At 57.8% G+C, this 24,743-nt stretch overlaps 1 protein-coding gene across 9 annotated transcripts in view; it reads right to left on the reverse strand.

The window, feature by feature from the left end:
- Positions 1-24,743, reverse strand: part of TNRC18 (trinucleotide repeat containing 18) — a 117,986-nt gene that overhangs the window by 68,036 nt on the left and 25,207 nt on the right. For 7 of the 9 annotated variants that reach the window (XM_055114888.3, XM_034963595.4, XM_034963591.4 and 4 more), the window contains 7 exons: positions 18,487-18,642; positions 14,536-14,679; positions 11,714-13,369; positions 2,453-2,555; positions 1,902-2,107; positions 1,378-1,524; positions 564-754 (listed from right to left, as the gene is read on the reverse strand). In XM_055114888.3, the coding sequence (XP_054970863.1) occupies positions 564-754; positions 1,378-1,524; positions 1,902-2,107; positions 2,453-2,555; positions 11,714-13,369; positions 14,536-14,679; positions 18,487-18,607 (2,568 nt within the window). In that variant the 5' untranslated portion in view covers positions 18,608-18,642. Of the gene's footprint in view, positions 1-563; positions 755-1,377; positions 1,525-1,901; positions 2,108-2,452; positions 2,556-11,713; positions 13,370-14,535; positions 14,680-18,486; positions 18,643-21,181; positions 23,181-24,743 lie in introns of those variants that run through there. The other 2 variants (XM_063605607.1, XM_034963594.4) reach the window with 2 other exon arrangements.

Consider the following 24,743-nt stretch of genomic DNA (forward strand, 5'->3'; position numbering starts at 1 on the left):
GTAAAGGCACTTGCCCATGAGCACACAGCCAGGCCTGGCAGAGCTAAGATTCAGACCCAGGGCTCAGGCTCTGAGAGCCTCTGCACCACCTGGGCCGACTCCTCCAGAGCAGACCCTTTGTGTCCCCTATCTTATGGGACCATGCCGTCAGGAGGCAGCTGGCCAGGCCTCCTTGTGCCTCTCCGAGAGGCCACCTGGAGAGAAGAGGCCAGGCTGGGCTCAGGCAACAGCGGGAGCCCACTGGACTCCTTCAGTGTCCAATCACCCTTCCCCAGTCCCCAAGGCCACCTCTCTGCCTTGGTTTCCTCCTCGTTCCTGCACCCTGCCCTGCCAATCTCCATCTACCTCTGCTCACAGCTCCCTCTGCCTGGAGAACTCTTCCACAGATGGCTCCAGGTCTCGGTTCCAGTGCTGCCTCCTCCAGAAGCCCTCCCTGACCACCTGCCCCCCTCTGCTGTTTTCTCCCTCCCTGTAACTGTCTGGAGATTCTGCTGGCTGACTCGTCTGCCTCGTCACCCATGGGGGCCCCCAGAGGGAGCTGCACCTCATCCTCCCCGACTTACCACGAGCTGGGCGCTCCTCTGCAGTTCCAAGGCCTGGGCCGCCTGCTGCTGCAGGTACAGGAACTCCTGCTGCCGCAGGAAGTGCTGCTGTGAGAAGAGCTGCAGCTGCTGGGCGTGGTGCAGGGGGCTGCGGCCCGGCGGGTACAGGGCGGGCCAGAGGGGCGGTACGGTGGCCCGCTCCATCAGCTCCGCTGCAGGGACAGAGACAGTGCGCTGCACCTGCGGCCTGATGCTACACCACCATGCCCATTACAAGGGGAAGCTGAAGCCAGAGAGGGGCCACACCCACACAGCGGGGAGCTGGGCTCTCTGCGGGCCCCCGGCTGCTCCCCAGGGGCCAGGAAGTTTGTCCTGTCCTCCATGGGCCACGTGTGCACCCCAGGCCCGGGGGACACAGCCCTGTCCACACCCGGGGTGGGATGTCCCCACAGCCTCGCAACCAGAGCAGGTCAGCACGCAGACACGTACGAGGACCACTGTGAGGACCTAGGGAACGCCTTCTCCCACCCCTCCCAGTGGTCTACAAGGTGGATTCCTGGGGAGGCGGTGGCGCCAGGTAAGGGGAATCCCAGCCCCCACCCAGGGCTGCCTGTCTCGCTTCTCTTTATGGAGTTTTTGGGCAGGAGCTCATTGCAACAAGGACCCCAAGGCTTTACAACACTGGCAACAGATGTTCTCTCTGAACCCCGGTCCGCCTCCCCAGCCCCCAGATCTGCCGGCCGCCACCCCTCAGCAGGAAGCCCTTGGCATCAGAGACCATCTCGCTGGGCATGGCCAGTCTGGCCCATGGTGGCCACATAGAAGGTCCACTTACCAAAGTGAGGAAGGTGATCACTGGGAATGACCACCAGCTGGCCCGATTGGGGGTCCCTGACAAACTGGTAGGCTGACGGGAGGGAGCCCCCCAGGCCAGGTGGGAATGCAGGGGCCATGCCCTGGTGCAGAGATGGGGGACCCAAGCCTAGGAGGAGAAGCCCAGGCCGGAGTCAGTGCTGGGAGCCCCCAAGCGGTTTGTCCTCGGGCAGCCCCAGCCCAGCACCACCTCCCAAGTCCTGAACCTCCTGGGGCCTCCAGTGGGGAAGCCAAGGGACAGGGGTGCTGGCTGGCTGCAAAGAGCACCCCAGAGCCACCCGCATTGGGCATCTGCCCCAAACAGGCATGGCAGAGGGGCCCCAGGAGGCAGAGGCCATTATCATTCTTTCTTCGGACGAATGCGGGAGGCAGGCCCAGGCCCCCCAAGAAACGGCAGGCAGGAGCCAGCCCTGAGCTCTTGTCCTGCACCCGCCCCCTCCCACCCCTCCCTCAGAGAAGGGGAGAGACCCTGTGCCCCACACTCACCGTAGGGGTGTCCAGCGAGCCACATGGATGCGTTGCCCGAGCGGGGCAACCAGGGGTGTGTGGCCAGATGGGCTGCGGGGTCGGCAGACCAGCGACCTGAGCCCGCCAGCGCCGGGCCCCCCGTCACCATGAGGTTGGGGTTCAGGCCGTTAGGAGCACAGCTGGTAGGGTGCAGGCGGGCCAGGTCAGCCAGCTCCTTACTCTCTCTGGAAGGAGGATCATAGGTGTCAGCGACAGCTCGGACAGCCCAGGGGACGAGAGGGAGAAGCAGGGTTGCCCCAAGGAACTGTTTGCCACCAGGCCATGAGTCAGGACAACCACCGCTCGGAACTGAAGGGCCTCCCGGGGCCTTCCACACTCACTGTAGGGGCAGTGGGGCCACCTGGCCTGGGCAGGGCTGGCCCGATGCTGAGGACCAGGGCGACTCCCGCTCTCAGTACCATAGCATCCATGGTCAAGGGGCCAAGCCCACCTGGGGTCATCCAGCTGCCCCTCACCCCCAGGGGCTCCCAGATACCCCCTAGACCCTCAGGATCCCCCGACACCCTCACCTGAGCAGCTTCTCCTGATCCCGGTCCAGCCGTGCCCCGAGCAGCCGTTCCTCCCGGTGTCTCGCCCGGTCGTCCACACAGTCCTCATCTGCTCGGCCGTGCCCTGCAGAGGGCCAGGTGGAAGTGAGCCCCCAGCCAGCACCGAGCCCACCCCAGACCCATTGGCCCCACTGCTCTCACCCCTCCCTGGGCCCCCCAGAGCCCCGACGGTCCTGCACAGCCATCCGTGTAGTGCCTTCACCCAACACCTTTCCTTATGACGCATCAAGCTCCCCCAAACCCCAACTGGGGTTCCTCAGGGCCAGAAATCATCCATCCGCTCTGTCATCCCCCATCCAAAAGGCCTGTCTATGTCCCCTAGACAGACAACCGTGGCGATAATTAGACCAACAGCCATGGATATTGTAAGAAAATGTCATAAAACCTGTCACGTAACAAGGAAACGTGAGGCCGGGTGCGCTTACTAATGCTATTTTTATTTTATTTTATTTTTATTTATTTATTTATTTGTTTTTTTTTTGAGATGGAGTCTCGCTCTGTCGCCCAGGCTGGAGTGCAGTGCCACGATCTCGGCTCACTGCAAGCTCTGCCTCCCAGGTTCCCGCCATTCTCCTGCCTCCGCCTCCCAAGTAGCTGGGACTACAGGTGCCCACCACCACGCCCGGCTAGTTTTTTGTATTTTTAGTAGAGACAGGGCTTCACCATGTTAGCCAGGATGGTCTCAATCTCCTGACCCCGTGATCCACCCACCTCAGCCTCCCAGAGTGCTGGGATTACAGGCGTGAGTCACCGAGCCCCGCCACTAATGCTATTTTAATGACGGGAAGGCAGATTCTGAGCTGGGGATTTGGTGAGGACAGGGCAGAGTCCAAATGGAGAAAAAAAACACAACCCAAAAACTAGCCGGACCTGAGCCACATGAAGCCAGACTGTGGTCCCAACCACGCAGGCCTGTGTGTCCCAAGACAGTTTAAATACACATGGCTAGCCAGGCGAGGTGGCTCACACCTGTAATCCCAGCACTTTGGGAGGCCGGGGAGGGGGGGGCGGGGCGGATCACCTGAGGTCAGGAGTTCGAGACCAGCCTGGCCAACGTGGCAAAACACCGTCTCTACTAAAAAAAATACAAAAATCAGCCAGGCCTGGTGGTGCGCACCTGTGATACCAGCTACTCAGGAGGCTGAGGCAGGAGAATCATTTGAACCCAGGAGGCAGAGGTTGCAGTGAGCCGAGATTGCACCACTGCACTCCAGCCTGGACAACAGACAGAATAAGACTCCGTCAAAAAAAAAACCAAAAAAACAAAAAAAACACACACACAAAAATTAGGCGGGCATGGTGGCATGCACCGGTAGTCCCAGCTACTCGTGAGGCTGAGGTGAGAGGATCTCTTGTGCCGGGGAGGTCGAGGCTGCAGTGATTCCCTATTATGATTGCACTATTGCACTCCAGCCTGGGTGACAGAGTGAGACCCAGACTCTAAAGAAAAAAAAAAAATCAAGATAGAAAAGTAAACCCAAAGAACATTATCCACTTGGGTGGAGGGGGTGGCCTTGGCCCCCTGAGTGGGAGATGCTACCGGGCTCACCCATCCCTGTCCCTCCCTATAGCCAGCCCCTGAGTCCCAGGCCTGGCACATGGATGGTCACCAGAGGAGAGGGGACAGGGAACGGTGGAGTGGCAGGAGCCCCGTCTGGCCCTCCCGGTCCCTCCTTGTCCCTGCCACCCTGCCCTGGCCCCTCTTTGAGTGTTCAACACCATGAGCCAGAGATGGGACACACTGGACAGGTGAAGGCCCGGGAATGGGAGGAAGCTGAGCCCCACGGCAGAGGCTACCAGGTGTGCAGCTTGAAAACCTGCCCGTCGGCTCCCAGGTGCCATTCGCACAGGCTGAGGCACGGCTGATACTCCCCTTGGGGCCGGCCTTCCCAGGGCTTCCAGGAAGAGGGGTGGGCTGGGAGCTAGGTCCTCCTACGCAGCGCTACTGTGGGCAGACCCCGGCCATCAGCCAGCCCCAAGGGCCCGGTCCAGCACCGCCAGCTGCAATGTCAGGGGATCAGCCGCCAGCACAGAGAAACTATCCTTCTGCTGGAGACAAGGTCCCCACCCAGCTGCCCTAACTGGGGTCTACAGCGGCCCCACAGCCATGACCCTAATGGGTGAGGAACCTTGGAATCAAGCTTCTCCTCTCATCTCTCCCTTCCCACACCCCCAAATACCAGGAGCTCCTAATGAGCAGCACCCCAGACCCGACAGAATGGCTCACGCCTGTAATCCCAGCACTCTGGGTGGCCAAGGTGGGAGGATCACTGGAGCCCAGGAGTTTGAGACCAATCTGGGCAACACAGTGAGTCCCCATCTCTACAAAAACATAAAAAATTAGCCAGGCATGGTGTCATGCCCCTGTGGTCCCAGCTACTTAGGAGGCTGAGGCAGGAGGATGGCTTGAGCCCAGGAGGTGGAGACTGCAGTGAGCTGTGATTACACCACCATACTCCAGCCTAGGCCACAGAGCATCTCCCTTTCCCTGCAGGAAGGTGGGAACCCACCAGTCCCAGAAGCAGAAGAGAGGAACCCAGAGAGGGGCACAGCCATGCCGGCCCAGACGCCTGCAGGACCGAGTGTACGGAGGGACAGCCGGGCAGCCCGGCACGGGGAGAGGCGTGTTGACGAGGGCGCCTGGACACGGGCCTCCAGGGCTACCTGGACCTCCAACATCAACGTAGCTCCTGTATCAAAGCAGAAGCTGAGCCCACCACGCACCCCTCAGTCAGGACTGCAAGGGGCCCTGCCTGTGGACCTCACGGGGAAACTGAGGCCCAGAAGGGCAGTGACAGGTCTCAGGCAGGACTGGGGCAACGGAGGGCCACTCCAGAGTCCCACAGCTGTGCTGAGAAATCGAGTCATGAGCTCAAGCTTCCTTCTCCCAGGGGAGACAGCCGTCCCAGCTTACAGAATCCCAGAGGCTCAGCCACCTGAGGGGGCCACCCTCACGCCCCCTGGGTCCTCCTGGAGTCTGGGACAAGCTGTGAGCACAGGGCTCTCCCCGTGCCCCCAGAAGAGGCAGGCACTTAGAGTGCAGCCTGAGCTCGACCCCAAGCCCTCTGTCCCCCCGACTGTCCCGGCTGTCACTGTGAATGGTCTCAGGGGCTTCCCATCCCAAGCGCCACCTGCCACAGAAGCCAGTCTGCTGGCCAGCCCCATATCAGAGCACCTGCCACCCTCAGGGCCTCAAGGGCCACAGCCCCAGGTTGCTCCCTGCAAATGTGGTTGGCCTCTGAAGAGAGATAGTGAGCCCTCTGTCCCCTACCCCTGCGCTTGGCCGGGCCCCTCCTCTACCCTCCTCACTCTGTGGCCCTCCATCCGCTCTAATCCTGGTCCTATCTGTCACCCCACAGGCCCAAGTGGGGACCTGGCCGGCCTCTCAAGGATGCCCCACCCTCTCTGCACACGTCACACTTGTCCCCTTCCCCACCTCTGGGCCACACACACACCATTCCCACCACCTGGACCTCCACCATCAGAGCTCAGCTTCAAGTGCCACTTCCTCCAGGAAGCCCTCCCTGACCACCTCTGCTCCATCACGTTCTCTTGACTATACACAGCTATTCTGCTTATTGATCATTCACTGTCTGTGTCCTCGAGGCTGCAGTGAGCCATGACTGCACCACTGAACTCCAACCTGGGCAACGGAGTGAGACCCTGTTTCCAAAAAAAAAAGAAAAAGAAAGAAAGGAAAGAAGGAAAGACTGAAAGAAAGAAAAGTAAACTCAGGTCGGGTGCAGTGACTCACGCCTGTAATCCCAGCACTTTGGGAGGCCAAGGTGGGCAGACCACCCAAGGTCAGGAGTTCAAGACCAGCGTGGCTAACATGGTGAAACCTCGGCTCTACTAAAAATACAAAAATTAGCTGGGCATGGTGGCAGGTGCCTGTAATCCCAGCAACTCAGGAAGCTGAGGCAGGAGAATCACTTGAACCCGGGAGGCGGAGGTTGCAGTGAGCCAAGATCACAGCACTGCACTCCAGCCTGGGCGACAGAGTGAGACTCCATCTCATAAATAAATAAATTAATTAAATAATAAAAATAAAAAATAAAATAAAGTGGATAAATAAACAAAGGCTGTCCCTGTGCCCAGCAGGGCCCCAGGCCACTTTGCAAACATGAACTCATTCAATCACCATCAACCCAGGAGGCAGATCCCAGCCCTCATCCCTATCTTCCAGATGAGGAAACTGAGGCACAGGGAGATAAAGAAACATGCCCAAGTCACAAGACTAACATGGAGGCGTCATGGCTGTGATCAGCGTCCAAGTCGGCCCTGCTGACCACCAACATACACGGCCCCACACAGGGAGTGCCACAGGGCCCTCTCCAGCCACGTCACTGCCGCCCCCTATCTGCAGGCCGCCCAGAGGCCCAGCCCCAGCCCAGGGCCCATGGTGGGGTGAGGGTGTCCTGCAGCAAAAGCCCCCGAGTCTGCAGCGCTAACGACTCCACTCACAGGTCACACGCCCCACATCGCAGCCATTAGGAACCCAAGGCTCACGCAGAGGCCCCGTTCCCATGGCAACCCCTTCCTGGCCTCTCTCTGAGCAGTTCCAGATAGGGTTGCTCTCCAGGGGTCCGGGGAAGCGGATGGGGGGGAGTGACTGGATAGAGGCCCCAGCAGGCTTGTCACCAACACCATGGCGTACACCCGGCTCTGCACCCCCAGCCGCCCCCTGTGATGCTGGAGGTGGGGACATCCCCACAGCCCCTCCCTCCCAAACCTGGCCCCACCCTAGAGGTGATGGGCCAGTGAAGAGGTAGGAAAGACAAAACTCAGCTCAGGGCTCCCCGCTCAGCCTTGCCTCATCCCTGCAGGCCTGTCTCCCCATCTGAATGGGGAGAGTAACAGCCCCTCCTCTGCACAGGTCCACGCCCTCACAGGAGACCTCATGGATCTGTCTGTTCATACGGGCTGCTGGCTCAATGGCAACGATTGCTTTCTATTTTTTTTGGGGGGGGGCAGGATCTTACTCTGCCACCCAGGTTGGGGCGCAGTGGTGCGATCTCACTGCAGCCTCGACCTGCTGGGCTCAAGTGATCCTTCCCTGCTTCAGCCTCCCAGTAAGTAGCTGGGACCATAGATGCCACACCACTATGCTCGGATGATTTATTTTTATTTTTTTTTGTAGAGTCGGGGTTTCACAATGTTGCCTAGGCTAGTCTCCCAACTCCTGAGCTCAAGCGATCTGCCCACCTTGGCCTCCCAAAGAGCTGGGATTACAGGCATGAGCCGCCGCATCTGGCAAGGATGCCCCTTATCGTTCTTAGCTTCTTGGGCATGGGGGCTCTGACTGCGTGGGGCTCACAAATGTAGGTAATGCCTGTCCTTCATCCATCTCAAGGTCTGAGGCCCCCTGAGGCCAGACCTAGCTCCTATGTGAGGACAGGAAGACCCAGGGCTCCCCTGCACAGGCAGGTGCATTCTAAGACCCTAATGCCTGAATATGAGCAGATGAGAGACAGGCGTTTATAACGCACCCACTATGTGCCCGCCAGCCCACCCAGCATCCAGCAGATGAGCCGCCCCCAGAGGCCAGAGGGCTCGAGGCTCTTGTTCAAGGTTACGTAGCTACAAAGGGCAGAGCTTGGACTTAAACCCATTGACAAAGGCAGAGGGCTCGCTCCAAAAAGCAAGAGACTGGGGCGAGACCCCAGGAGACCAGTGTGACAACCCGACTGTCCTCAGCTGGGGGAACTGCCCAGACACAGGCGTCCCAGGGCGTCTCTCTCCTCCCTCCTTTCAAAGTGGCTCAGCACTCAGGCTGGACTGCCCAGAGAGAAATGACCACTTCTTACGGGATTTTTTTTTTAAGGAAAGAAAGAATCCAGCCCCCTACTTTTTTGTTCTTTTAGAGACCGGGTCTCACTCTGTTGCCCAGACTGGAGCGCAGTGGTGCAATCATAGTTCAATGCAGCCTTGACCTCCTGGGCTCAAACTATCCTCCCACTTTAGCCTCCTAAGTAGCTGGGACCACAGGCACACCAGCATACACGGATGATTTTTTTTTTTTTTTTTTTTTTTTGAGATAGAGTTTCACTCTGTTGCCCAGGCTGGAGTGCAATGGCACGATCTCAGCTCACTGCAACCTCCTCCTCCTAGGTTCAAGCCATTCTCCTGCCTCAGCCTCTCAAGTAGCTGGGATTACAGGTATGTGCCACCACGGTTGGCTAATGTTGTATTTTTAGTTAGTAGAGACGGGGTTTTACCACATTAGCCAGTCTGATCTCAAACTCCTGACCTCGGGTGATCCACCCGCCTCGGTCTCCCAAAGTGCTGGGATTACAGGCGTGAGCCACCACGCCCAACCTATTTTTATTTTTTGTAGAGACAAGGTCTTGCTAGGTCGCCCAGGCTGGCCTCAACCTCCTAAGCTCAAGTGATCCTCCTACGTTGGCCTTCCGAAGTGCTGGGATTACAGGCCTAAGCCACCATACCCGGCCCCCAACCAGTCACCTACTTTTCAAACATCAGCACCAACAGAGAAGAGCAGCTTCAGATAAATCCCCAAACATCTCATCCCAAACCTCTGGCACACCCTCCCTCCCTCCCTCACATTCGCATGTCCCCCTCCCCCACACAAACACACTCACAGCCTCTTGAGCACAGACAGGTACTCTGGGATCTCAGATGGAATCCAGTGACCGTGAGCCCCCAACAAAGGTGCCACCCCATGTGACAGGAGGATCCTTCCAGAGAAAGGCTCAAAGAGATCTCCTGCCTCCCAGGGGGGCCCACAGCCCCAAACCTCTGAGCAGGAGACCTTTTTCCATCACCAAGCTGGCCACCTCCAATCCAAGGTCTGTTGGCCCCTCCCTCCTTCTGTCCCAGAATAAGGCAGGTTCTCATGCAAAGCCCCAGGGTAAGAGTGTAGCGGGGCTTGCCTGGCTCCAGGAGCTCCAGACAGAGCAGTGTGTTCATTCAGTCAGTCAACAAACACTCACTGAGCATCGCTCACCATGAGCCAGCCCTGCTGGATGAAGAGAATTCCAAGACAAGCCTGACAGAGCCCCACCTCCCAACTCAAAATCCAAAGACTTCAGGGCCGTCCCCGGAAGGCAGGAGCATCTGGAGCTCGGCCAGAGACAGGCCCGGTCCAAGGTGGCTCCACGGGGAGGTGAAGGCACAGAGGATGGGGAGACATGGCCGTGCAGGAAGTGGGAAGGGCGCTGCAGGCGGGAGGTCCAGCACCAGATACCCAGGACCGGCTGGGGCAGGCATCAGGGTGGCGGGAAAGTGACACAGCTGGCTGGGCGCGGTGGCTCACGCCTGTAATCCCAGGACTTCAGGAGGCCAAGGTGGGCAGATCACTTGAGGTCAGGAGTTCGAGACCAACCTGACCAACATGGTGAAACCCCATCTCTACTAAAAAAAATACAAAATTAGCCGGGCATGGTGGCGGGTGCCTGTGACCCCAGCTCCTCGGCTGAGGCCAGAAAATCACTTGAACCCAGGAGGCGGAGGTTGCAGTGAGCCAAGATCATGCCATTGCACTCCAGCCTGGGCAACAGAGCAAAAGTCTGTCTCAAAAAAAAAAAAAAAAAAAAACAGATGCGGTGGCTCATGCCTGTAATCCCAGCACTTTGGGAGGCCGAGGCGGGTGGATCACTTGAGGTCAGGAGTTTGAGATGAGCCTGGCCAATATGGTGAAACCCTGTCTCTACTAAAAAATAACAAAAGTTAGCCAGGCGTGATGGCGCGCACCTGTAGTCCCAGCTACTCGGGAGGCTGAGGCAGGAGAATCGCTTGAACCCAGGAGGCAGAGGTTGCAGTGAGCAGAGATTGTGCCACTGCACTCCAGCCTGGGTGACAGAGCGAGACTCCATCTCAAAAAACAACAAAAAAAAAAGTGACACAGGTAGGAGATTCAGTACTTTCAGAGGCCAAGGCAGGCGGATCATCTGAGGTCAGAAGTTTGAGACCAGCCTGGCCAACATGGCAAAACCCCATCTCTACTAAAAATACAAAAATTAGCCAGGCATGGTGATGCATACCTCTAATCCCAGCTACTGGGGAGACTGAGGCACAATCGCTTGAACCCAGGAGGCAGAGGTTGCAGTGAGCCAAGATGGCACCACTGTACTCCAGTCTGGGCAACAATGCAAGACTCTGTCTCCAAAAAAAAAAAAGAAAAAGAAAAAATTAGTCGGGCGTGGTGGCGCATACCTGCGGTCCCAGCTACTTGGGAGGCTAAGGTTGGAGGATCGCTTGAGCCCAGGAGGTCAAGGCTACGGTAAGCTATGATCGCACCACTGCACTCCACCCTGGGTGACAGAGCACGACTCAGATCTAAAACAAAATAATAATTTATAAACTAAAAATAAATAAAACAGGCTAGGGGCAGTGACTCACGCCTGTAATGCCCAGCACTTTGGAAGGCTGAGATGGGCGGATCACCTGAGGTCAGGAGTTCAAGACCAGCCTGACCAACTTGGAGAAACCCTGTCTCTACTAAAAACACAAAATTAGCCAAGCATGGTGGCGCATGTCTGTAATCCCAGCTACTCTGGAGGCTGAGCCAGGAGAATCACTTGAACTTGGGAGGCGGAGGTTGCGGTGAGTTGAGATCGTGCCATTGGACTCCAGCCTGGGCAACAAGAGTGAAACTCCGTTTCAAAAATAAATAAATAAATAAAACAATTCTAAAGAATCCAAAATATAACAAGATACTCATAAACCACTTACAGGCACGTAAACTCTCTACCTACCTAAAAAGTCACTCAAGTACTGAGTATCAAGACCGTGAGGATGTTGGAACCCCAGTTTCTGTCTGTTCCTCACTCATTCACTCATCCATCAAACACCTACTACGTGCCAGAGCCCAGGCTGGCTAGGTACCGGGGACACTGGAATCGGTAAGGCACAGTTAGGTCCCTCGATGACTTCAAATTGAAGGTTTGATATTTGTCTATTCCCAAGACCATCTATTCTCAGGAAATGACTAAAAGTATCACGAAGATGCAATGCACACAAAGACTGAAAGCAACGTTCCGAACACAAAACATCGGAGAAGGAACAAACGAAAATGCCCACCAAGGGAGTGGAAAACTGAACCATGGTACATGCTCGCAACAGAACATTCAAGACCATTTAAAAAAATGATACTTATAAAGACTTAGCAATAGCAAAGGGAAAGGGCCCACACTGTAATGTACGGGAAACGGCAGAGAGACCCAAGATCCTACCCGCACCTGGGCTCTGCCCAGAACCTACCTTTGACGTTACTCAGCGACAGAGAGCGCTCCTGGTCTACCAGCCCAGGCCCCAGCCGGCCACTGCCGCCACTGTCCTTCTGCCGGGCCACAGCCACTGCAATGCCCACAGGCGGGTGTCGCACTTCTGCCTCACCCTGGGCACCAGAGCCCTCGCGCCCGAAAGCTTTGGCGCTCTCGGGCCTCTCGGGGTCCCGCTTCAGCTGCCGGCCGCCGCCCGCTGCAGGGCCTCCGGAGTGTGGGAGACGGGCCTGGGCTCGGGAGGCACCCGCAGAGGTGGGCGCAGGCTCGGGTTTCATGGTGCCCAAACCTCCAAAGGGGCTCTTCTTGCCACAGCCACCAGGGCGCACGGCCACGGCCTCCCGGGCAAAGCTGCCACTGTACTTTATAAGGCTCTGCATGGCCGAGGCCTCTCCAGGCCCGTGGGCCGCAGAGTGCATGTCAGCGACCGGCCGGCCACAGGTGGCCGCCGAGCGGGGCAGCACAGCCCCAGGGTCCAGGTAGGCTTTCTTGGAGGAGGAGGCAGCAACCACGGCGGCCTCCTCTTCGGCGCGGCTGTGGTGGTGCTGCGCGGCCAGCACGGCCATCTGCGTGGTGGCGAAGTTGCCCAGCTCGAAGGGTTTCCATTTATGCTCAGGGCCGGTGGGCGGGGGGCGCCCGGGTTCCAGGCCGAAGAGCTTGGCGGCCTGTTGGGCTGCAGGACCGGCTGGGCCGCGGGGGGCACGTTCGCAGGGCCTCGGGTCCGCCTCGGGCTTGAGCAGCTCCTTGGCAGGCAGGTAGGCGCGGGGGTCCGGGGAGGCGCGTGCGGCCCGCACCGTGGGGGCATCCGCGGGGGGCGGCCGCTTGAGCGAGCGGATGACCGAGTTCTTCTCGCGCAGGCCCTCGGGCCGGTCCAGAGGCCGCGGGGAGCCAGGGGGCGCCTGCAGGACCCCTGGCCTGCCAGCCTCGCGCTCGCGGGCCCGGGCATCGCGCGCCTGGGATGCGATCTGGATGGGCCCCGGGCGCTCGTCGAAGGCCTCCACGGAAGGCACGAAGGTGGGCGCCACCACGCGGTGCTCGCGGCCCTGCTCGCGGAAGACGGTGTAGACGCCGGCGGGGGTGGCCGCGGGGGGTGCAGGAGGCCCTTTGGGGGGCGCGGGCAGCGGTGAGGGGCAGGGGCGCGGCCCAGGGAGCAGGGTCTCCGTGCGCCGCAGCAGCCGCGCGCCCTCGTCCTGCCGGGCAGCCTCCTTGGCACCCCCGCGCCCCGCTTCGGCCACCAGCGCGGGCAGCCCCACGTCCCCGGCGCCGCCGTTGCACATGGTCAGTACCGACGGCTGCAGCGCCGCATTCTTGGTCTTGGACTCAGCCAGGAAGGGCGACAGGCGCTCAGCCAGGCGCGGGGGCCCCCGGTCCTGCCGGCCCTCGGCGCGCGCCTCCTGGGTCAGGTCCACCACGCCCCGTGGCCCCGAGGCCTCCTCGCCCCGGGCGCGCGGGTCCTTCTTGCCGAAAAGCGGAGGCGGCTCCCCGCCGCGGCCCGCCCGCTCCTTGGCTGTACCGTCCCGCGACGACGAGCCTTTGGCCGGGGCGCCCGAGGAGTGGCCGCCGCCAGGGGTCCGGACCGAGGGCGCGTGAGAGTGCAGGGAGCCCGGAGCCCCCGCGGTGGGCAGGTAGAAACCGTCTGCGGAGAAGGGAACAGCAGGCAGTGAGCGAGCGCCACCTCCCCTCCCACCCCTGCCTGGGCGGAGGCGGACCCCTGAGAGGGGGATGGACCAACCCATGCCTCCCCCAGTGTTTTGGTTTTGGTTTTTTTTTTTTTTTTTTTTTTTTTGAGAAAGAGTCTCGCTCTCCTCACCCAGGCTGGAGTACAGTGGCGCAATCTTGGCTCACTGCAACCTCCACCTCCTGGGTTCAAGCGATTCTCCTGCCTCAGCCTCCCGAGTAGCTGGGATTACAGGCGCACCCCACCACGCACGGCCAATTATTGTATTTTTAATACAGGTGGGGTTTCACCATGTTCGTCAGGCTGGTCTTGAACTCTTGACCTCAGGTGATCCACCCGTCTTGGCCACCCAAAGTGCTGGGATTACAGGCTTGAGCCGCACTCAACCCAGTGTTTTTTCTTGGAAATTAAACGGTTTTGGTGCAGGGAGCCCCGAGGTTTCACACCAAGGCAAGGCACCCCCCAGGGCAAGAAGAAATGGGCGTCCCAGCCCTAGAGAGCGCAGGCTCTGGAAATACCTAGAACCAAGTTTAAATCTACCCTTCCCAAGCCTCAGTTTCCTCATCTGTAAAAGGAGAGACCAGGGGTTGTTTTCGAAGTTGCCCGGAAGGCCTAGCAGGGCCCCTAAGAGGACAGTGTGACCAGAAGGCACCCAGGGCTGTGGGTGGGCCCAAGGAGCCTGTGGGGGGTCTTAGGGACTCAGGTCTCAAAAAAGCATCTTAGGCCACAATGGCTCACATCTGTAATCCCAGCACTTTGGGAAGCCGAGGTAGGAGGATTGCTTGAGGCCAGGAGTTTGAAACCATCCTGGGCAACACAGCAAGACTCCACCTCTACAGGGAAGTTAAAAAGTCAGCTGGCTGTGGTGGGGGGTGTCTGCAGTCCCAGCTACTTGGGGGGCTGAGTCAGGTGCATCATGTGGGAGTTTGAGGCAGCAGTGACCTGATCGCACCACTGCACTCCAGCCTGGGCAACAGAGTGAGACCCTGTCTCAAAAAAAAAAAAAAAAAAAAAAAAGCCAGCATCCTGGACAGAGCTGGGGGCTACCTGGATGCTGCCAAAGGCCCCAGAAGCCTCTCAGAAGGCCCCTGTGCCACCCCCAACCCCGGACTCCACAGTCTTACCTCCTCCTGGCCCCTGACCTTTCTGGGTATCGAAAATGCTGGGCTGACCCAGCTGGCTGAGGAGGGGGCTCCCACTGCTGGGGGGCTCCAGGTGGTTCAGGTGGAGGTAGGATGGGTACAGCCCACTGGGCAGGTGGGAGAAGCCTGTAACAGAAAAGAGAAAAGCTGGGCTGGGCCAATTTGTGCTGCTCACCAGGAGCTTCCTTCCAGCTCCTGGAAATTAACTATTTTGGCAGCCGACCGCTGGTGCAGGGCGCCTCGAGGTTTAACAGCAGCTCCTCAGGGCAATGCATTCTCCTGCTCCCCAACCCTGGGTCTCTCTCCAGGCCCAGGCAGCCCTCACGGGGGATTGGGGTCTCCAGTCCCCCCCAGAAAGAGGATCAGAATGGATCCAACTAGCAGGGCCCGATAACAGCCTACCAAACATGACCAAGAGCTTTGCCACTGTCATCCTCATTTAAACCTCAAAAACAACCTATAAGGAAGAGACTTAATGTCCTCACTTTAAAGACGAGAAAACTCAGAGCAGGCCACTTGCCCAAGACGATACATCAGAGCTGCCTGGCTTTGGATCGAGGCCATCGAACTCTGCAGCCAGGACTCTTAACCTCAGCCTAACACAGGCCCTTTCTCTGCTGTGTGACCCCAAGCTGGTCACCTGCCTTCTCTGAACCTCAGCGGACCCAGCATCTTCAGCTGCTGGGTCTCCCAGGCAGGAGCTGCCAGGAAGGAATTCCTCCCACCAAGGATCCTGCCCGCCTCCCCAAAGGCCACCCCCTCACCAGCAATGCCCAGCACCAGCATCAGGACGTGCTGACTTCAACTATTCAGATTTTTTTTTTTTTTTTTTTTGAGACAGAGTCTTACTCTGTGGCCCAGGCTGGAGTGCAGTGGCAGGATCTCGGTTCACTGCAACCTCCACCTCCTGAGTTCAAGAGATTCTCCTGCCACAGCCTCCTGAGGAGCTGGGACTACAGGCGCCTGCTACCACACCCGGCTAATTTTGTATTTTTAGTAGAGATGGGGTTTCACCATGTTGATCAGGCTGGTCTCGAACTCCCGGCTTCAAGTGATCCACCCACCTCAGCCTCCCAAAGTGCTGGGATTACAGGTGTGAGCCACCACATCCGGCTCAGAATTTTTTAAAAATAAAAATAAACAGAATTGGGACCTTGCAGGACAAAGAAGGAAGGGGTAGCCATGGAGAGAGGAGAAGTCACCTAAGAGAGCACACAGAGGCCAGGCATGGTGGCTCACACCTTTAATCCCAGCACTCTGGGAGGCCGATGGGGGAGGATTGCTTGAGCCCAGGAGTTTGAGACCAGCCTGGGAAACATAGTGAGACCCCATCTCTATTTTTAAAAAAAAAAAAAAAAAAAAATTTAAATAGTTTTTTTTTTTTAAAGGGCACACAGAATGACAGCCCTAAGAGGCAGGCAGGTGCTAGGGTGCTGGGTAAGGGTCCTGATTCTCTGCCTGAGCCCAGAGTCCTATGGGATCCCAGGCCAATTAGAGATCTCTCAGGGACTCAGGTACCCCATACCCAGCTGCCCCTGCTAAGGCCAGGGATGCAGGACCTGTCCCTGGCCCACTGGGCCGATGTCTTCTCTCCAGCACCGCCTTGTCAATCATGCCATTGACAACACCCACAAACAAAAGGGCTACCCGATACCTGTTCTCTCATCCAGTCATTCAAACAGCACTCCCAGCCGGAGCAGTGGCTCATGCCTGTAATCCCAGCATTTTGGGAGGCCGAGTTGGGTGGATCACGAGGTCAGGAGTTCGAGACCAGCCTGATCAACATGGTGAAACCCCATCTCTACTAAAAATACAAAAAATTAGCCGGGTGTGGTAGCAGGCGCCTGTAGTCCCAGCTCCTCAGGAGGCTGTGGCAGGAGAATCTCTTGAACTCAGGAGGCGGAGGTTGCAGTGAACCGAGATCAGCCTGACCAACATGGTAAAGCCCTGTCTGTACTAAAAATACAAAAATTAGCCAGGCGTGGTGGCGCACGCCTGTAATCCCAGCTACTCAGGAGGCTGAGGCAGGAGAATTGCTTGAACCCGGGAGGTAGAGGTTGCAGTGAGCCAAGATTGTGCCACTATATACTCCAGCCTGGGCGACAGAGCAAGACTCCATTTCAAAAAATAAATAAATAAATAAAATACAACCAACAATAAAAAAACAGCACTCCCACACAGGCATCAGGTCTCTGCTCTCCCGTCTGTAAAATGGACCTAATGGGCTTAATAGGCCGGGCACAGTGGCTCATGCCTGTAATCCCAGCACTTTGGGAGGTCAAGGTGGGACGATCGCTTGAGCCTAGCAGTTCAAGACCAGCCTGGGACACATGGTGAAACCCCGACTCCACCAAAAACGAATACAGTAGTTAACCGGGCGTGATGGTGTGCACCTGTAGTCGCAGCTACTCAGGAGGCTGAGGTGGGAGAATGGCTTGAGCCTGGGAGGCGGAGGTTGCAGTGACCTGAGATTGCACCACTGCACTCCAGCCTGGGCGACAGAGCAAGACCCTGTCTCAAAAAAAAAAGGGCCTAACAGTCCCTTCCCCAGGCAGGGCTGGCTCTGAGGCTGAAGTGAGCTGAGTGTGCACTGGGCTGTGGTAAGCACCCTGTGTGTTTGTGGTCATCACTAGGATTTGTTGGCCAAAGAGAAAAGTCTCAGGGACAGAGAGGTAGTGAGCTGGTGGCAGACAGTCCCGAGAGGCAGGCTCTCCTCATCCAGACCCTCTGGCATCTGCCTTGGCTGGTTAAAGTGGGAGGCTCAGGTGCGACCCCAGCCTAGAAGGCCCACTCTGTGCAGGCTGGGCACCCTCGTGCCTGGATTCAGATGCCTTTCCCAGAGTGTCCAGGAAGAGCAGACTCGCTGACCTCATCTGTACAATGGGCAAAGTACTGTAAGGACTGGATGGTGTCCTGTGACTAGAGACGCCTCTGGCTGAACCTGTCTCCTCCTGGGCTGAACACAGCAGCCGCAGGATTCGGGATGACGGTCAGACCTGGCCCCGCAGGAGGAAGTGGAGGGAGAGTGGCTGGGGAGGGCCGGAAGAGCCCTAAGCCTGCAGCAGGAGCTCCAGGGCTGCAACCTTCCAGGAACTACGAGCACCTACAGGACACCTGGGAGGAGGAAGGAGGAAGGAGGGAGGAGGGAGAAGGAAGTACCTAGCGCCCAACATCCACAACCTGTCAAAGCCAGAGAAGACAGAGGAGCTTGGAGGTCTGCAGGCAGAAAATGAAAGTGAGGCTCTAGAGAAATCCAGAATCTGCTCACGACCCCGGGGAAGCCAGGCCTGCAGAGCCCCTACATTGAGGGGCATGGCTGCAGAAATGCAGAAGAAAAGGCCCCAACAGCCCCAGGTCCCCCCGCTCTGGGAAATTTTTTTTTGTGGAGATGGGGTCTTGCTATGTTGCCCAGGCTGGTCTCGAACTCCTGCCCTCAGGTGATCTTCCCACCTCAACCTCCCAAACTGTTGGGATTACAGCTGTGAGCCACCATGCCCGGCCTGCTCCTGTAATTATTAATGAGCCTACTGTGTACCAGGGATACAGTGCTGAGTAGATCACACTAGGCACTGAACTCAGGGCTCACTCCGGTGGGAAAGCAGGTAGTTCATGAATGATGAGATAATCTGTCGTCACAAGCAAGTGATGGAAGTGGGTGGGGAAGAGGGGGTCTCTGAGCTGAGCCGGAGGAGGACTGGAAGGTGGTCTGTGGCATGGGGTGTCAGGCTGAAAGGAGAGGAAACAGCTCATACAAATGCCCTGTGACAGTGACAAGAAGAAGCCCTGAGCGTTTGAGAAACAACAGGGAAGCCAGGTGACCTGGGACCCACCAGCCCCAGCTCAGCGATGACAACAGAGGGGCACATGAAGTGGCCAGAGTGGCTGGGACGTCAGCCCAGCAGCCCTCAGCCCCGACCCCGGCATGTTCCTTACCTTCATGGGCGTGGGCAGCCCACAGCTGCACCATGGGCAGGTTGCTAGGGGTTGGGGAGCGGAAGGAGAGGTCAGAGGGCAGTGGCACCGGGCTCCCATGGGACGAGGCCGAGGGCCCCATCCCGCTGGCCACAAAGCTGCCCAAGAAGGCCTCGCCTGCAGAGAGAAGTTGGGAGGACCGTCAGGCAGACAACCAGGGGGGCGCCGCCGCCCCGGCCCACCGCCCCGACCCACCGCCCCGAGACCGCCGCCTCTCCCCAGCTGTGTGGAACTGATGCTGGCCAGGAGACCAAAGAGGGTTCCCCTGCTCCGGCCCCACCCCTGGGCTGCAAGATGGTCCTGGATCAACCCAACCAGACCCAGGGTTTGAGAAAGCACAATACGGCAGGAAGCCCCCCACAGCAGACCCTCAGCCCTGGGCACCCCGCACCCTCGGAGGAGGGCCTTCCACCCCTGCCGCCCAACCAGCCCAGATCCGGCCCGGCACCATTCTCCCCATCTGCAGGTGGAATCCTGAAGTCGGTGGTGCACTGGGACTTCCAGAGGCCACAGGGCAAGGCGGTGGGGGACTTACAGGCGGGGGGCTCATATGCTGAGCTCTGCAGGCCCAGAGATGACACCCACTCTCCAGCCAGAGAATCACCTCCCACAGCAGCCCTAGCCAGCCCCGTGTGCCCATTTCACAGAAAAAGAAGGTGAGGCTCAGAGATGGGAAGTGCCAGGTCACACAGCCAGAAAGCAGGGACTCAGAATGCAGCCCTGCAGGGTGTCCCCCAGCCCATGGCTGGCACCACCGAGCCACAGTGGCTTAGGGAATGAATCCGTGATGAATGGAGCGGCAGGCATGGGGGCCGCTAAGGGAGCCCCGTGGAGGGCAACCCCTCCAGACAGCAGGCCCCACCCCGGGGTCACTGCCAATAGGGGCCACGGGGCCGACTGCTGCTCAGAAAGATGATGGAAATCAGCAGGGCCTGGGTGGAAGCCACAGCCAGCCCCGCCATGCCCCACGTGGCCAGGCCCACATCGGACAGGGTGCCTCCCAGCTGCCACCCAGAGGCTCTGTCCCACAAGCCCCAAACGCCATCCCCTCTAAGGGAAGACCCTGGCAGGCCTCTGGGTCACAGGTCAGAGAGAAGCATGCAGGCCCTGGCGCACGGGGCTTCCCTTACCAGGTCTCGGTTTGCACATCAACAAAATGGAGATAAACATGCCTCCCTTCGGGAACGATAGGGAAGGAAGCATGTGTTTAACCACAAAAACAATATAATGAGGCCGAGCACGGTGGCTCAAGCCTATAATCCCAGCACTCTGGGAGGCCAAGGCAGGCGAATCACAAGGTCAGGAGTTAGAGACCAGCCTCACCAACATGGTGAAACCCCGCCCCTACTAAAAAGACAAATACAAAAAATTAGCTGGATGTGGTGGCGGGCACCTGTAGTCCCAGCTACACGGGACGCTGAGGCAGGAGAATCGCTTGAAGCTGGGAGGCGGAGGTTGCAGTGAGCTGAGATCGCTCCACTGCACTCCAGCCTGGGCAACAGAGAGAGACTCCATCTCAAACAAAAAAAAACAAAAAACAAAAAGAAATGCTAAAAATTAGCTGGGTGTGGTGGCGGGCACCTGTAATTTTAGCTACTCGGGAGGCTGAGGCAGGAGAATCACTTGAAGCCCGGAGGCGGAGGTTGCAGTGAGCTGAGATCGCTCCACTGCACTCCAGCCTGGGCGACAGAGAGAGACTCTGTCTCGAAAAAAAAAAAAAAAAATGCAAAAAATTAGCTGGGCGTGGTGGCAGGCACCTGTAATTTTAGCTACTCGGGAGGCTGAGGCAGGAGAATCGCTTGAACCCAGGAGGTGGAGGTTGCAGTGAGCTGAGATCGTGCCACTGCACTCCCGCCTGGGCAACAGAGTGAGACTCCGTCTCAAAAAAAAACAATATAATGATAAATAATGACAACAGGCCGGGCAAGGTGGCTCTCGCCTATAGTCTCTGGAGGCTGAGGCGAGAGGATGGGTTGAGCCCAAGAGCTAGGAGACTGCAGTGAGCTGTGACTGCAATTACAACACTGCACTCCAATCCAGGCGACAGAACAAGACCTGGACTCAAAATATAAATAATAACAATAACCAGCCATGGCACCCATTCACTAAAAGCTGGCATGCACCAGGCACCGTGCAGCTGATTTCAAATCCTCCCAGCAACACCCTCAGGAGGTGGCAGCAAAGCACCTCCAGCTGGGTGCTACCACTGGCCAGCCCCCAGCGGAGAGATTCCGTGTGTACCCTAGAGCCACCTCCTTTAAGGCCCTGTGTTGTGAGCACTGTTTACAGGGGGCATGGATAAGTTATGTGGCTTTGCAGGAGATGTGGGCTCCTAGATGGCCCCGGTCCAGCCTGTGGGAGCTCACAGATCCCAGTCCAGCCTCTGAGTCCCCAGTGCCCCCCTTCTCCCCAATAAAGGGCCTGTATACAAGTGCTCACTGACCGCCTCCCAGGGGCACAGGATCCCAGAATATCCAACCCATCTTCTTTGGGGTACATGTGGGGAAACTGAGGCAAAGAAGGGCAGGGCCTCCACCTTGGGCCCCAAAAACAGGAGTGGGCAGAGCAGCAAGGGGTGCCCTCTGGCCACACGCCATCACCACCGCCCCGTGTCCGGCCCCCAACACTCCAGTCCAGCCAGGCCCAGCCCCCTCACCGGACTCCAGCGCCAAGCCCTCGGGCCCCGGGGCCTCGGTGGCCAGTCAGTCCATCCATGCGGCCCAAGCCGGGGCAGCAGGGCCTCCAAGCCCTGCTGAGCCCCGGGCTTCCGCCTTGCTGTGGCAGGCGGGTGGGTAGAAGGCTCCGGAAGCCAGCAGCCAGGGTTTGCGCAAGAGCTTACATCAGCCGCCAGCTCTTCCTGCCCCAGGCTGCACGGAAGCCTAGTGGCCCAGGCCGGCCCCTGCCCGGGCTTGTGAAACCCGCCCAGCAGCACCCAGGCCCGGATGCCAGCCAACGGCTCCTGCCCACCACAGGGCTCAACGGCACCCAAAGCCCCTCCTCCCAGGCTGGGCGGAGCAGCCGGGAACCCCCAGCATCCCCAGCAAGGCAGTGCCGTTCTCAGTGCCTCAGTCTGCAACTCTGTAAAATGGACACACAATGCCTACTCAGCTACGGCGATGAGGCCAGTGTGCCACCCCCCCTCACCTCACTCTCCAGAACAAACAAACTTCTCCCTGGTCACGTCACGAGCCTGCCCCTTTCCCACCTGGCCCCTCAGGCACGAACTCCCAGGCCTCCTAGAATGCTCCTCCTTCACTCCCACCTCGGGTCTCCCTGGGCCCCAGAGAAGCCTCCAACAGCCACACGACCCAAGCAGGCCCCAAGTGACCTGTGACCACCCACAACCCCTCGGAAACAGAACTGCCAGCCTCCTTGTGGATTTCACGCCTCTGTCTTCCCCGAGAGACAGTTCCCTCCTTGAGGGCGGGGACTATCTTCCTTACTTCCTGCCATATCACAGTGGCTGGAACCTGCCACCTGTGACCTGCCACCCAGGACATACTTCTATTTGGGATTACCCGATTGCACAAGTGTTGTTTCTTTTTTTAGAGACAGGGTCTCACTCTGTTCAATTCACCCAGGCTGCGGTGCAGTGGCTGGATCATAGCTCGCTGCAGCCTCCAACTCCTGAGCTCAATCAATCCTCCAGCCTCAGCCTCTTGGGTAGCTGGGACCACAGGCACACATCATCAGGCCCAGCAAAATTTTTTTTTTTTTTTTTTTTTTGAGATGGGAGTTTCACTCTTGTTGCCCAGGGTGGAGTGCAATGGCGCGATCTCGGCTCACCGCACCCTCCGCCACCCGGGTTCAAGCGTTTCTCCTGCCTCAGCCTCCCAAGTAGCTGGGATTACAGGTATACCCCACGACGCCTGGCTAATTTTGTATTTTTAGTAAAGATGAGGTTTCTCAATGTTGGTCAGGCTGGTCTCGAACTCCCAACCTCAGGTGATCCACCCGCCTCATCCTCCCAAAGTGCTGGGATTACAGGCGTGAGCCACCGTGCCTGGCCACCCAGCTAATTTTTTTCTTTTTCTTTTTTGCAGAGATGAGGTCTTGCGATGTTGCCCAGGCTGGTCTCAAACTGCAGGCCTCAAGCAATCCTCCTGCCTTGGCCTCCCAAAGTGCTGGGATTACAGGCATGAGCCACCGTGCCCGGCCTCTTTTCTTTTTTTTAAAGACAGGGTCTCTCTCTGTTCACCCAGGCTGTAGTGCAGTGGCTCAATCATAGCTCACTACAGCCTCCAACTCCTGAGCTCAATCAATCCTCCAGCCTCAGCCTCCTGGGTAGCAGGGACCACAGGCACACACCATCACGCCCCACTAATTTTTTTCTTTTTCTTTTTTGTAGAGATGGGGCCTTACTATGTTGCCCAGGCTGGTCTCAAACTCCTGGCCTCATGCGATCCTCCTGCCTTGGCCTCCCAAAGTGCTGGGATTACAGGCATGAGCCACCCTGTCCAGCCATAAATGTGATTTCCAATGTTCCCAGGGCCAAAGCAAAGAGATACACATTAGGGTGAGGAGAGGATCAAGGCATCCCGCAACTCACAAAAGAGGCTCTAAAATAAACCCCGAGGAAGCACAGCCCATGCCAGGCCATCCTGCCTGGTCTCCTTCCATCTCTAGACTATACTCCAAGCCCCCACAGTGCCCCCCTGCCCCACCCACTGCTCACACCCACACCCAAGGACCGAGCAGTTGCCATCCCCCCGTTTCACCAAGAAGGATGCAGGCCTCAGGGTGCCAGGGGGCACTCAGAGTTAGGCCCAGAGCTCACTGGCCTCTCCAAAGACTTGACTGGAATCCCTCATACCAACCTGCGGTATGGGGGTCTCCCTGCCTCTCGCCCTAGGCTGAGCTCAAGACCTGGCTCCCCAAATCAAGTAACTGGCTGCCGCCTACTCACCCCAGTTATTATCTCACCCGACACCTTAGAAGCTAAGACCAATGACCATCAAAACCTAAAACACACACCTGGGCACAGTGGCTCACACCTATAATCCCAGCACTTTGGGAGGCAGAGGCGGGCAGATCACTTGAGGCCAGGAGTTCAGCCTGGCAGACATGGTAAAACCCCATCTCTACTAATAATACAAAATTAGCCGGGCGTGGTGGCACACACCTGTAATCCCAGCTACTCAGGAGGCTGAGGCAGGGGAATTGCTTGAACCCAGGAGGCAGAGGCTGCAGTGAGCCAAGATCGCGCCACTGCACTCCAGCCTGGGCAACAGTGCGACACTGTGTCTCAAAAACAAAAACAAAAAAACCTAAAACACACAGCCGGCACGATGGCTCACACCTATAATACCAGCACTTTGGGAGGCCGAGGCGGGTGGATCGTGGATCACTTGAGGTCAGGAGTTCGAGACCAGCCTGGCCAACATGGCGAAACCCCCCCCCCCACCCCCCGCCCCGTCTCTACTATAAATACAAAAATTAGCTGGGCGTGGTGGTAGGCGCCTATAGTCCCAGCTACCTGGGGAGCTGAGGTGGTGCGATCATGACTCACTGCAGCCTCAACCTCCCGGGCTCAAGCAATCGCCCCACCTTTGCCTGCTGAGTAGCTGGGACTGCAGGTGTGCACCACCATGTACAGCTAATTTTTATTTTTTCTTTTTTGTAGAGTCAGGATCTCACTACGTTGCGAAGTCTGGGGTCTAGAACTCCTGGGCTCAAGCGATCCTCCCACCTCAGCCTCCCAAAGTGCTGGGATGACAGACCTGAGCCATTGAGCCTGGTCTATGATTATTGTTATTATTTATGGTTACAAACCCTGGAGCTCAGAGAAGCTAAAAGCACCTACTACAAGGTCAGAGTCCATGTCTGCTTCTAGCCAAATGCCATTTGTCCTTGCTTAAAACAAAAATTCAGGGCTGGGAGTGGCGGCTCATGCCTGTAATCACAGCACTTTGGGAGGCAGAGGCGGGCGGATCACCTGAGGTCAGGAGTTATAGACCAGCCTGACCAACATGGTGAAACTCCGTCTCTATTTAAAATACAAAAATTAGCCGGGCATGGTGGCGTGTCCCTATAGTCCCAGCTACTCGGGAGGTTTTTAGGAAGGAGAATCACTTGAACCTAGGAGGTGGAAGGTGCAGTGAGCCGAGATCACGCCACTGCACTCCAGCCTGGGTGACAGAGTGAGACTCTCTCTCAAATAAATAAATATTCAATTTTGAAACCATGGATAGCTGGTGATTACACAGGATGAATACACC

This window comes from Pan paniscus, chromosome 6, assembly GCF_029289425.2.
Source record: "Pan paniscus chromosome 6, NHGRI_mPanPan1-v2.0_pri, whole genome shotgun sequence".
NCBI classification, from domain to species: domain Eukaryota; kingdom Metazoa; phylum Chordata; class Mammalia; order Primates; family Hominidae; genus Pan; species Pan paniscus.